Below are 14,048 nucleotides of genomic sequence, written 5' to 3'. Positions count from 1 at the left end.
ATAACTCATTTTATTTATCTTATACAAACAAATATATTACTACTCATCCTAATATGAATTATATTAATTTCATTTTCTCTGCATACATACTCATGTATATTACCATGAAATATAATAATTCCAAAAATCCTTAATATCATATTTATGTATAATATCTCTAATTATGTCTGTATAATCACTATCACAATATAAATGTAAAGTTTTTTTACCTTTATGATGACCCCAATTAATAAGAAATAATTTTAAAGATTCATCAGAATCAAAGCAATTAGATATATCATAAATGTGAATTTTGCATAAAGTGAGTGGAGCTAATTCAAGCAACAAATTCAGAAATTTATCAATATATTTATAATTAATTTCTTTATTTATATCTATTGCTTCCAAGTGTTGACATTTGATGAAGATTTTCTCTAATCCTTCCAGGGTTCCATCTCTATCCAAAAATACTGTTACATATTTTATATTTGGACAATATTTGTGTATTGTCTGATTATATTCTTTTGTCTTATCATAATATTTAGTATTTCCAATCCTAATTTTCCAAAGATTTCCATTAGTATTTTTAATAATATTTATAGCTATATCAAGTGATATGTGATGCAAATCAAGTACTCGAAGGTTATGATAATTTAAATATATTACATACTTCTCTAGTATCCAATAACCATTATATAGTACTTTTAAATATCGTAGATTAATTAATTTTAGAATGAGAAAATGTATGGCAGATGTATATTCAGTAATTTCTAAATGAATAATTGAATTTACATGTTTTTCTAAAGCCTGAATAATCTTTTTGCATTCATCATAAAATCCATCTATAAACACGTATTTAATTTGTGTTTGCATTTCAATTAATTTAACGACTCCAAAAGATTCTTCATAGTAATCATTTACTACATGAATTTTTTCTATTGATTTGCACATTTGTGCCAATTCATAATAAAAATCTTGATAATTTGTAATACAATCTAACTCATAAAGATTTGAAAGAGAAATATTTGCTCCTGGATATTTTAATATTGGATAACATATCATTTTTGTATTTAAAGATTTTATAGATGAACATTCACTAATAAAAAACTTATAAATTTCTTCTCTCAATAAAATTTCAGTACAGGTATTATGAATATCATTAAAATATTTACAAAATCTAACATAATTAAATGAAAGTTTTAGCTTTTGAAAATTTGTTTCAATGATATTTTCATCTTTTAATAATTTAATTGAATTATCCGGTAAATGTGAAATGATAATTTTGAATAATGAACTCTTTATATGAGCTTTATAGGCATATTTAAAAGGATTACTCCATAAAAATGGAATCATGACTCCACACCAATTCTTGTTAACTAACAAACAAGAAAATTGAGAACGTAGAAATTCTTTATAATTTATCATTTTATTTAAATTATCCGGATCATTTGTATATGTCATATTAATTAAGTCTTGTAAATTTTGAAAAATTTCATAAAGAACATCATGATTTAATTTTGACATTTTTTTTTTTTTTTTTTTTTTTTTTAGAAATAAAAGAGAATCTAAAAGGGAGAAAAAAGTAATATTTATAGAGAGAGAGAGTCACTAATTTGACTATTACATCATATTATTTTACATGACTTCAGTTTTACATAGGAATTTGTGTCTGCTACACAAACGTGACTCAATAGTTCAATGTATAATGATGTATATATGTAAAACTTTTTCTAGATGATAATTTCGGTCTGTTCCCAAAAAAGTAATAGTTTTCCATCAATTATCTATAAAAGGAAAGGTTTTCATGATTTTTTCTTGGTTGGCTCTACGCAAATTCGAGCCTGACCTTTTTAAGTATACTTCGGGTCCTATTTACTATATGTTTGATATCGATGTCTAGAATCATAATTTTTAAACGTGTATCTTATAAATATATTACTAAATTAGTAATAAATCACATACAATCATAAATTTATTTTTTAGGTTTACTACAAGAATTTCGTGATTGATTATTACTCGTTATCATAAAGATTCATGATACAATAATTCTTGAATTTGTAAACTTGTGAATTTTAATCCTTCAATTTTTTAGAGATATTTTGTTCTTTTCATAAAAGTAATATGATGAAACAAAATAATAATTCGATTTAATTAATAATTTATTGTGAAAGAAATTATTTTCACAAATATATTTTTATTTTTTTTTATAATATCAATTCAGATCAATTAGATCAATTATTTAATAACAGAATGTCAATAATAATTAATTAATTTATCTACATTTTTATAATAGTATATTTGAATACCAGGATAAAAGTCAGGTATAAATCGAACTAATATTGATTACATTTTTAAACCCATCCACTCGCAATCTGGTATGGAAAAGAAAGATGAGTGTAAATAAGCTATTTTTTTGGAATTTTATTATAAATCTTTTTATAAAAAATTGGAAACACAGTAATTAGCTTTTATGTTGTTTGTGTAGAGATATACTAGTTTGAAAGATTATATTCTAACAGTAATTATTTTGATATTAAAGAAGGACCCCGAAATGTATATAAAAAGTCAGAAGGTAGCTTTACCATTAGCTGTACGACTGCTGTACGTGCTTTTTCGGGCCACAATTATGATGATTTCGGTTAGTGTCCAAGAAAAGTAATAGATTTCAACCCGGCATTAACTAAAAAGGAATGATTTACGTGATTTTTGTATCAACCTCGTGATTTAAACGTACATGAGAAATGAAATTGATAAAGATGATGCAATAAAAAAAAAAGGAAGAGAATATTAAGAGAAAATAAAACTGTAATTTTCTTTTTTTTTAAAAAAAAACTTTACTCTTTTTTTGTATAATATATATAACGGCCTAATAGTTGTTTTTACTGTATAAAAGTGTTGTAACGTAAACTTTCGTACGATCATAATTTTTTTTTATTTTTGGTTTCACGACTACAGTTGTCTTTTACAGAGCCTGATTGATTATATATAAAAAGTTTAATTATTAATAATAACGTTAAATTTAATCAAAAATTATTTCTAAAACAAAATTTCATTGTAAAAAAAAAAAAATATCGTGTATGAGAACGAACATAATAAATATTTTTCCAATATCATATATATTTAAATAACAAATAAAGTAACAAATAAAGTTACTACATGTATTACAAATTTAATTAATTTGATAACAAGAATAGGATCATCTCATCAAGTTTCAAAATCACTAGTATACGCAATTAAATTGACGTCAATAAAATGAAAATAACTACTTTTGTGCAACACAAAATCGCGATTATGTTATGTGATATGAATTTTATTAAAATAAAAAATATACATTATAATAATTTGCTTATTTGAAAATCATGCTAACTAAATATAATGTATTCTTTTAACGTCAATCGGTCAATGCTTAATGTTTTAACAGCAACTATATTATATCCTATTTTGAGTAAACACGATTTACTCAAAATTCCATTCTCGGCCTATAAGTAAAATTAAATTAATTTCAATCGGATTAATATGTCAATGAATTTATAATTTTTCCAAATTTACCTTTAGTTTTTTTTTCGAAAATATGGCAAACAAATCATAACTCAATTATATACTATAAAAAGCCACGGTACTATACCATAATAAATATAATTTATACAGTCGGAAAATATAGTCGTAAATTTACATTTCTAACTACAAGAATTAATAGAATTATGTATGTTGAATGAGAAGGCAGAAATTACATTAAACTGAGTGTAAGCTGTACAAAGAAAGCTATCAAAATCTCCTAATAACTAAATTAGAAGGTCATTATTTCGCAGGTTTGTCCTTTAATTAACTTTTAAAGATGAATAAAAATTTGTGACAAAATTCAAAAAGATCGTTACGAAGTATGAAGGACATGATATTCTTTTTGATAAAGTCTGTTTTGGTTAGCGAGGTTTTCAGAAAGTTTAAGTATAAAACTCACGTCAAAATATCAAATATACAATATGCTTACGTTACAATTTGAAAATTGATATCATGTGCTCAAATTTTGATCATCATGTGATTACAATAAAATCTTATGCATCAGCCAACGTTACGAAATCTTAACAAATATTGTTACCTATTGTAATTCATAATTCAAGTATAAACAACTAGCAAGTTTAATAATTTTAACTAAATTAATATCCTTATCCGTGAACTTTAAATAAATTAAATTGTTATTTTAATAATTTTTTTTGTGTATACAGTAACGCGAACGAAGAATATTTCTTCTTGGTGACATTATAAAATACTTCTTTTACAAAGTTAGGTAAAAGAGTTTTTTTCGGTGAATTAAATAATTATTTGATTATTTTGTAGCAATTTCGAGGTAAAATGATATTTCAGGTGACACAAAATTAGGATTTACCGGCATTTGTTAAGCCCCGAATTATTGTCGATCAGGATCAGTAACTCCGTTTTATCCGGATCAACCTTATTTATTTATTCCATAAAAATCTACTAAATTCTAATTTTGGAATGTTATTTCCCCTTTTATCCTTATTGATTAGAAAGAAAAAAAAAGAAATTAAAAAAAAAAATCGATAAAAATTTTTTTCCAACCGAAAATGTAAAAAAAAAAAAAAAAAAAAATAAATATGGACAAGTCCTCAACTGAAATATTATTAAATGAAAAATATTACATAATAAAAGAAAGGACCAGTAAAAATAATTATATTAAAAATATAATTTACGATAAATTTCTTGAATCGATACCATTTGATAGATTTGAAGATATAAAACAAATTGGTGAAGGCGGAATTGTCAAAGCATATTCAGAAACATGGATTGATGGTAAAGCAAATTATATTAAACAACATGATGAAAGTTTGAAAAGAAGAGTATTCGAACCCATGAAATTTGTTTTGAAAAGGTTTCAATGGATCTCATAATATTTCAGTTGATTATTTTATAACGAACGATAAGGTATATTTTTTATATATATTTGTTTTTTATTTTGTATTATTTATTTTAAAAATTAAATTTTAATTAATATTTTATTTTAATAATAGCTTACTTAAAACATATTGGAATTTGATAGTTCTATTTAAATTTTATGGAATTAAAAAAAAATTATAACGATTATGTAATTTAAGATTTTGTTTCTTTAGTGACATTTTATTTTAGAATATTTATGTTATTTTTTAAAAATTTATATGTATTAGGATATTTTCATAAGGAATTTCATAGTGGAAAAAACATATTACCAGAATTTTTTATATTAATGAAAATTTGATATTAATAAATTATATTATAAGTTTAAAAACTGTTTCTTGATGGTTTTTAACGGAATTTCAAAAGTAATATTCTGATTTTTGAAACATTAACATTTCACTAATTATGTGGTGTAGTTTAAAAATATGCGAAAACATCGTTTAATATTTATCGCTATCGGCTATCCTTTAATTTGGCAATCTGTCGCTTAAATTTTCATTCTTTGAGACGTTTTTTCTCTTTATAACTTTACTTCCATTAACGCTTGATAAGTTTTTGCTTCGGTTAATTCACTTTTATCCACACTTCAGTTACTCCTCATTTAAAGGCCAATTCTTTAACTTTTGAACTACTTCGGAAATTGGTTTTCAGTAAGTAGTAACTTTATTCTTAATCTAAGAATTTTAACTAGCGAGTGTTTTTAGCAGTTTTCTCTTTTAGGTTTTGGGAGCGCTGCCACTTCAAAAGTATGACTTTCAAATTTTGCTTTTCGTTTTTTTTTAACGAAACACTTTTTAATGTTTAGTTTATCTTGTATTTCGTAGCGTGCTAGTATAAGGTGTTATATGTTTCATTTTTGAAATTTTTGTTTTTAATTTTGGTAGATCGCGTATAGAAAAGGCCAATTATTTATCATAAACCGTAGAAATTAAATTATCATTTCATTCTAGTTACTAATAATCATATAATTTTAATTTATCCATATGTATTTATCCATTTAATTAATTAACTAAAGAAATGTCTTTTGCTTTGTATTATGATTAAGTTTATTATGCTACAAAGACATAATACGGGACAAAAGGAAAGAAATACATTATATGTATAATTAATTACATACCTCTCTATTTACCAAAATTTTCTGTGATTTCACTATAATTGTGGCAATATCTTATGTCCACTACACAATATAAATCTATAACAAAAGAGAATGAATTAAATTCAAAATATTTGTGACTAACTAATGTGATTAGTTAATGCAAATGTTCTTATGGATTTCTCGCTCTCCATGCTTTCTCCGGTCCGTCTTCACTTGTCAATCTCGTTACGATCTTTTCAATAGGATATATAGATTATCAAATTATTTTATTATCTAACAATGATTACTAATTTTAATAAATATAACAAAGTTTATATTTTCTCTAATTTCTTTCGTCATTGTTCTCAAGCATTGTCCTTAACATTAGCACTTAGTATATTCCTTTTATTAATTAATAACGTTCCCAGTTTTTTTCTAAATCTTGGCTTGTACTATCTAACTTCGTGATTACCTAACATCAATCGAGAAATTTCCATCGATCTACATTTAAACCGGAATACCGGAATTAATCGGAATTTAACTATTTCCTTTTTTCATTCTATTATTATTATTTTTTTTTTTGACTTTTCATGCCCTTTTTTGATCTTTCCTATTATTCGTTGTGGCTGATTTGCATAATGCGTAGAAAATTCTTCGGTGCAACTCTTTTGCCTTTGTTTTACCAATAGAAAAAAATTTTTTTAAAAAAATTGAACAGATTAGGCAATATAAAGAAATATCTTTTCAGATTTTAGAGCTTAATATTAACATATAATATTTAGTTCGGCTATTTCGGTTATTGCAACAGGGTGGACATCTCTATATCATCATGAAATTGCCGATCATTTACAGGATCATTTATTGATGTTGAAAAGGTGTCTATTTTTTATATTAATGGAAACTAATTTTCTGATCTTAATAGTGATTAGCATTATTTATTAAATACCATATCATTAATTTCGCAGCAAAAAATTTATTAAATTTCGTAATTTTGTAGCACAATTTAGAAATTTAATGGAATTAATTTAATAAATTTTGTGTCACAATTTGTATATTAATTTGTGGCATTAATTTATTAAATTTTATGGTACAACTTAATAATTTCATATTTTGAAAAATCTGTATTATTGAATTACTGTATTATTTTTACTATAGATTGTTTATAATATAGGGAATACTTATGCAAAATTAAGTTTTGTTCGGCATGTTCGCCATCTATCATGCACAGGAGTGCGAAACTACAACCATTCGACTCGTCGAGACGAATCGAATGAGCTGTGTTTCAACTTTTTGGATCACTAGGTAGTGAGATATTTAACAATATGTAAAATTGTGCTCGCACATGCGTATTCACCTTCGCCTATCAATTTTTATCCGACACTCCATATCATCACATATATATAACATACTTTTATTGATGTATTTTGTTAAAAAAAAATGTGATCGACAAATGATCGGCATATCCGGACTGCGGTGATCAAGAAATGGACGTATGATTAAATAAAAACAAAATAAAGCAAAATTTTTGTGTAGGAACTACAACACCACATGCGTGTCGACAGGTCTTTGTTTTATGTACAAATTAAGTAAATAAACGCTATTTATATTATTTTGGTAAAAAGGCGTAATAAGTATTAATCATGAAAGCGGCTGATTTGCATAATGCATAGAAAATTCTGCAGATCGACCGTTACTGAATTTTTAATAAATTTAATGTATAAAAGCTGATTCCAGGTGAAATATTATTATATTCAATTTAGCTTTTTTTTCTAATTTATTTTTAAAACTTAAATATAACAAAATGGAGCTTAGAACTTATAATGAAAACTCTTTTAATCCAACGTCAAGATTGAAATCCAGTGCTGAACCGATTCAGTTTATTCCTTTTAATAATCGTGATAGTTATTGCAGTTATTGTAGATATGGTTACTTCAGAACAATTTATTTTCGTCAAAAATATTGCAAGAATTGCTTATTAATGTATATCAACAATACAGCTATTATGAACATAGATGTACATACAACAACAAATATTACTCTGTGTATAAAACATGAACCAAAATACTTGAATTTTCGTGGACAAGATATTCAAAAATGGTGCAATAGTTGCTCCAAAATTTTATATTTTAGTCAAATAGTTACAAATCATAAGTATGATAAATTAGATTATTTGAAAAGTATAAAATTCAACAATAGTGGAATATATTGTAATTTATGTGGACAATTAGTTAATGGACAAATTTTATCAAATGCTAGTATTGAATTTAAGTTGTGCTCAGATTGTTGTCAAGTTTCTTCTGGATGGATAGAATCAACTTTGACCAAAAAAGCAATTCCAATTCTTTATTTACCTTGGTGGGATGCCTCTGATCAATGCATTTATTGTGATCAATCCTTAGAATCTAAATCTAGTTATTATAAATGTTGTTTGTCTTGCTATATAACTTACATCGGATGTAGGTATTGTTTAACAACAAATATTATTTTTGGAATTACAAACCAGTCCCAATGTAAAAAATGCAATATAATATTATCTATCACTATTAATATTATAAATGCTGAAGAAGAAATTTTTGTTAAGAAAATCAAAACTAATTGTTACAATCAAATTGCCAATTATATGGACTATGCTAATAAGAATTCTAATCCATTAGAAGTATATAATTTCATAAATAAACTTTGTATTCCTTCAAAAATATTAAAAGATTTGGTTTTATATTTAAAAATTAGTTATTTAGAAAATGATGAAAATATTACCATTCCATCAATACCAATTGGTATATTTATTCCTTTTAATAATAATGAAGAAACATGTTATTATTGTAAAAGGAAATATTCTACAACTATTTCATTTAAACAAAAATATTGCAGGCATTGTTTATTCTTATATATTAAATACACTTCTAATAACAATTTGGGTGCACTTATAGGCAAAAATTATTATAAACAATGTGGTAGACATGAACCAAGAAATGAGAATTTTTGTACACAAAATGTTCAGGAATGGTGCAACAGTTGCTCTGAAATTTTATATTTTAAACAAATAGTTACAAATCATAAGTATGGTAAACTAGATTATCACATGAGAAAACAATTTAACATTAACAAAAGTGAAATATATTGTAATTTATGTGGAAAATTGGTTAATGGACAGATTTTATCAAATACTAGTAGTACTGAATTTAAGTTGTGCTCAGATTGTTATCAAGTTTCTTCTGGATGGATAGAATCAACTTTAACCAAAAAATCAATTCCAATTCTTTATTTACCTTGGTGGGACGCTTCTAATCAATGCATTTATTGTGATCAATTCTTAGAATCTAAATCTAATTATTATAAATGTTGTTTGTTTTGCTATATAACTTACATCGGATGTAGGTATTGTTTAACAACAAATATTATTTTTGGAATTACAAACCAGTCCCAATGTAAAAAATGCAATATAATATTATCTATCACTATTAATATTATAAATGCTGAAGAAGAAATTTTTGTTAAGAAAATCAAAACTAATTGTTACAATCAAATTGCCAATTATATGGACTTTGCTAATAAGAATTCTAATCCATTAGAAGTATATAATTTCATAAATAAACTTTGTATTCCTTCAAAAATATTAAAAGATTTGGTTTTATATTCAAAAATTAGTTATTTAGAAAATGATGAAAATATTACCATTCCATCAATACCAATTGGTATATTTATTCCTTTTAATAATAATGAAGAAACATGTTATTATTGTAAAAGGAAATATTCTACAACTATTTTATTTAAACAAAAATATTGCAGGCATTGTTTATTCTTATATATTAAATACACTTCTAATAACAATTTGGGTGCACTGATAAGCCAATATTATTTTACAGAATGTGGTAGACATGAATCAAAAGATAAGAATTTTTGTACACAAAATGTTCAGGAATGGTGCAACAGTTGCTCTGAAATTTTATATTTTAATCAAATAGTTACAAATCATAAGTATGATAAAATATATAGAGGATTTAACGAAAGTGAAATATATTGTAATTTATGTGGAAAATTAGTTAATGGACAGATTTTATCAAATACTAGTATTGAATTTAAGTTGTGCTCAGATTGTTATCAAGTTTCTTCTGGATGGATAGAATCAACTTTGACCAAAAAAGCAATTCCAATCCTTTATTTACCTTGGTGGGATGCTTCTAATCAATGCATTTATTGTGATCAATTCTTAGAATCTAAATCTGGTTATTATAAATGTTGTTTGTCTTGCTATATAACTTACATCGGATGTAGTTATTGTTTAACAACAAATATTATTTTTGGAATTACAAACCAGTCCCAATGTAAAAAATGCAATGGAATATTATCTATTACTATTAATATTATAAATGCTGAAGAAGAAATTTTTGTTAAGAAAATCAAAACTAATTGTTACAATCAAATTGCCAATTATATGGACTATGCTAATAAGAATTCTAATCCATTAGAAGTATATAATTTCATAAACAAACTTTATATTCCTTCAAAAACATTAAAAGATTTGGTTTTATATCCACAAATTAGTAATTTAAATAATGATGAAAATATTATCATTCCATCAATACCAATTATATTTATTCCTTTTAATAATAATGAAGAAACATGTTATTATTGTAAAAGGAAATATTCTATAACACCTTTATTTAAACAAAAATATTGCAGTCATTGTTTATTCTTATATATTAAATATACTTTTAATAACGATTTGGATGTGCTTATAAGTATAGCAGATAATATTCAATGTGATAGACATGAACCAATAAACAAGGATTTTTGTACACAAAATATTCAAGAATGGCGCAAGAGTTGCTCTGAAATGTTATATTTTAATCAAATGGTTACAAATCATATGTATTATGATGATACATTATATAGTAAATATTATCATATAATAAGTGAATTATTATCTTGTAATTTATGTGGAAATTTAGTCAATCAGCAGATTTCATCAGATACTACTAGTATTGAATTTAAGTTGTGCTCAGATTGTTATCAAGTTTCTTCTGGATGGATAGAATCAACTTTAACCAAAAAAGCAATTCCAATTCTTTATTTACCTTGGTGGGATGCTTCCAATAAATGTATTTCTTGTGATCAATCATTAGAATCTAAATCTGATTGTCAAAAATGGTGTTTATCTTGCTTCACAATTTATATGGGATGTAGAAATTGCTTAACAACAAATATTATTTTTGGAATTACGGAACAATCTCTATGCAGAAAATGCAGAAGAGTAATGTTTATTAATAAGATTGACATTAATGTGAATGAAGTTACTTATGATATACGAAGTATTGACAATAATTCCAAAAGTGAGATTGCCAATTATATGAATAGCATTGACAATAATTTTAACCCAAAATATGTATATAATTTGTCAGAAAAATTTTTCTCAACTCCAGAACAGACAAACTAATAAAGAGAGTCCCATATTCACAAATTACAAATTTAGAGCATGTAGCAAAAGGAGGGTATGGTACTATCCATAAAGCAACATGGTTTGGTAAAGAAGTTGCTATAAAAAGATTTTCAGATTCACAATACATAGTAATAGTTTTTTAAATGAGGTAATTATTAATCATGTTATATTTGTACAAATATATTTATAATTATATTAAACCATAATAACTTTTATATATTTAGGTAGAATCATTCCTCCAATGTTCTAATCTGGCATACATTATTAAAGTTTATGGTATTACACAAGATCTTAACACGAAAGATTATATGCTAATAATGGAATATGCAAACGGTGGGGATTTGCATAAATATTTGCAAAACAAATTTAGAAATATTACATGGAATACAAAATTGCATATTTTATGGAAAATTTCAGAAGGGTATTTATATGATTAGTATTTATATGATTAAGTTTATTAATTGATACTTATCATTTATAATATTAATATATTGTTTTTTTTATTACAGACTTAATGCGATTCACAAAAAAAATTTTATACATCGAGATTTTCATAGTGGAAATATCTTATCATCATCATATCAATCATGGCTGATTTGTGATTTGGGATTATCACAACCTTCAAATAGTACTTTATCAAACAATGAAATATATGGAGTAATACCATATATTGCACCTGAAATATTTAAGGGTAGTGAATTTTCAAAAGAATCCGATATTTATAGTATGGGTATGATTATGTGGGAATTAACAACAGGTTGTAAACCTTTTGCAAATATTGACCATGATATTAATCTTATTTATAAAATTATTGATGGAAAACAACCTGAAATCACGAATGATACTCCTGAGTGTTTTGCTAATTTAATGAAGAGGTGCTTGAATCCAGATCCTTCAAAGAGGCCTCTAATATCTGAAATTACAGAAAGTTTTAGTAATTGGTATTATAAAGATAATTCTGTAGAACAATTCAAACAAGCTGAAAATAAAAGATTAGAATTAATAGAATCGGAACAACTTGGTCCTGAATTTAGTGAAAAATCTCATCCCGGCGCTATCTATACTAGTAGATCGTTAAATTCGATTTTAAATCCATCTTCAACATGTTCATTAAATGGTATGTAATAATTTTAAATCAATAATTAATACTCAAATCAATAATCAATACTTGAAATTAATAATAATTTTTTATTTAGATATTAAGTTACTTGAATACAATGATGGTACGTTAATCATAAAGACATAGAATATTTGAAATACTAATTCCAACATTAATTTATTTTCTTAGAATATATTAGCAATGAATGGAGTCTTGATATTTACACAAGGTAGTATCAATATTTCTTTCTAATTTATTCAATATATTACTGTTATTGATTATTAATATTATTAATCTATAAAAGTGGCTCAAAGAAGCGTGATATTTCCGAAATATCGCAAATCGAAACTCAAGATCAAGGTAAAGTATATTAATTTACTTTATATAATACTTGAATAACAAGTATCTAATGCGTAATTTTTTTTTTAAAGATGATTTCGATATAGTTTCAAAAGTTCAAAAATTAAATAATTGAATTTTATTAACATATGGTATATTTCTTTTTTATTTATAAAAATCTATTTAGCACGAACTATTTTTTTTTATTTAATTGTATAAATATTGGGTTTTCTTTAACTTAAAGAATAAATTTCATAGATATGATATATTAGATGTTGTAATTTTAAAATTCTGACTAATGTCATAAAAGGTCTTTATTTTGAGTGTAAATTACTTTCCAATAAATTATTTGATTTACTGTAGTATCTACACCTCTTTCGATATATATAAATTATTACATCGGTGCTCTGTTACATTTGGTACATGTTGTCCAACCCTAAATACTAATGAAATCTTTTAAAGTCTGTAAATTTTCCTTTGATATTTTTGTTTGGTGTTTTAGCAGGTAAAAGTAAGTGTATCGTGCTTAAATTGTTTTCTGAATGGTGTAATAAACGTAATGATCAATATAATTGTTTCCAACTGTTACACATCAATTTCCAAGAATATTCTAATTTTTATATTTGGATTTAATTTGGTTATCTATATCGCTCTATAGCGTTTTGATAAAGGAGGCATATGTCAAGGTGTCCTAAGGTCTTTGTATGGATTTTATGTTTTGATTACGAAAGATGGGAGTAAGATATCTGCTGCGTAAAGGCGTGAAACCAGTAAGGCTCATTCTGATATCCGCAAATGCTTAAGTGACTAAGTCTATATTTCAAAATTGTCTCGTCTTAAAGGAATATGTAATTTACTATATCCAAAGTAATTTGTAAAGAAATACAGTAAGTTGTAAGAATATACAACGATAAAATGATATTTGTTTCATTTTGACCTAATATTATTATTATTATTATTTTTTTTTTTGGTAACACGCATCTCTTTATTAAGGTTTATAAAACATTATTTACATAATCACTAGCACGAAGAGATACATAAGCAGAATATATAAAATATATCATTTTTTATCTACCAAAATACGATAATAATCTATTATTTAATAGAATAAATACTTTCTATAATAGTTTCAAATGGTATACGCATAAATAGCGTTCCAAATGCCT

General features: G+C 24.7%; 3 protein-coding genes across 3 annotated transcripts; 2 read left to right on the top strand and 1 right to left on the bottom strand.

Annotated features, from left to right (window-relative positions):
* Nucleotides 1–99: 99 nt before the first annotated feature.
* On the bottom strand, nt 100–1,503 carry OCT59_024459 (uncharacterized protein; the record flags this gene model as incomplete). Its single annotated transcript, XM_025325438.1, has 1 exon — nt 100–1,503. One exon carries the CDS (start codon nt 1,501–1,503, stop codon nt 100–102), a length of 1,404 nt encoding a protein of 467 aa, XP_025181133.1.
* A 2,970-nt stretch (nt 1,504–4,473) lies between these two features.
* Nucleotides 4,474–5,295, top strand: OCT59_024458 (uncharacterized protein). Its single transcript, XM_066135447.1, has 2 exons — nt 4,474–4,920; nt 5,007–5,295. The coding sequence occupies exon 1, from the start codon at nt 4,593–4,595 to the stop codon at nt 4,884–4,886; it is 294 nt and encodes a 97-aa protein (XP_065991468.1). The 5' UTR covers nt 4,474–4,592; the 3' UTR covers nt 4,887–4,920; nt 5,007–5,295.
* A 2,510-nt stretch (nt 5,296–7,805) lies between these two features.
* OCT59_024457 (uncharacterized protein) lies at nt 7,806–13,018 on the top strand (the record flags this gene model as incomplete). The annotated part of the gene is made up of 8 exons (XM_066135446.1): nt 7,806–11,337; nt 11,478–11,572; nt 11,669–11,777; nt 12,334–12,561; nt 12,641–12,667; nt 12,733–12,772; nt 12,848–12,903; nt 12,975–13,018. 8 exons carry the CDS (start codon nt 7,806–7,808, stop codon nt 13,016–13,018), a joined length of 4,131 nt encoding a protein of 1,376 aa, XP_065991467.1.
* Nucleotides 13,019–14,048: the final 1,030 nt, after the last annotated feature.

Source organism: Rhizophagus irregularis, chromosome 4, assembly GCF_026210795.1.
Source record: "Rhizophagus irregularis chromosome 4, complete sequence".
Classification (NCBI taxonomy): Eukaryota; Fungi; Glomeromycota; class Glomeromycetes; order Glomerales; family Glomeraceae; genus Rhizophagus; species Rhizophagus irregularis.
This window is presented reverse-complemented; position numbering and strand designations above follow the sequence as displayed.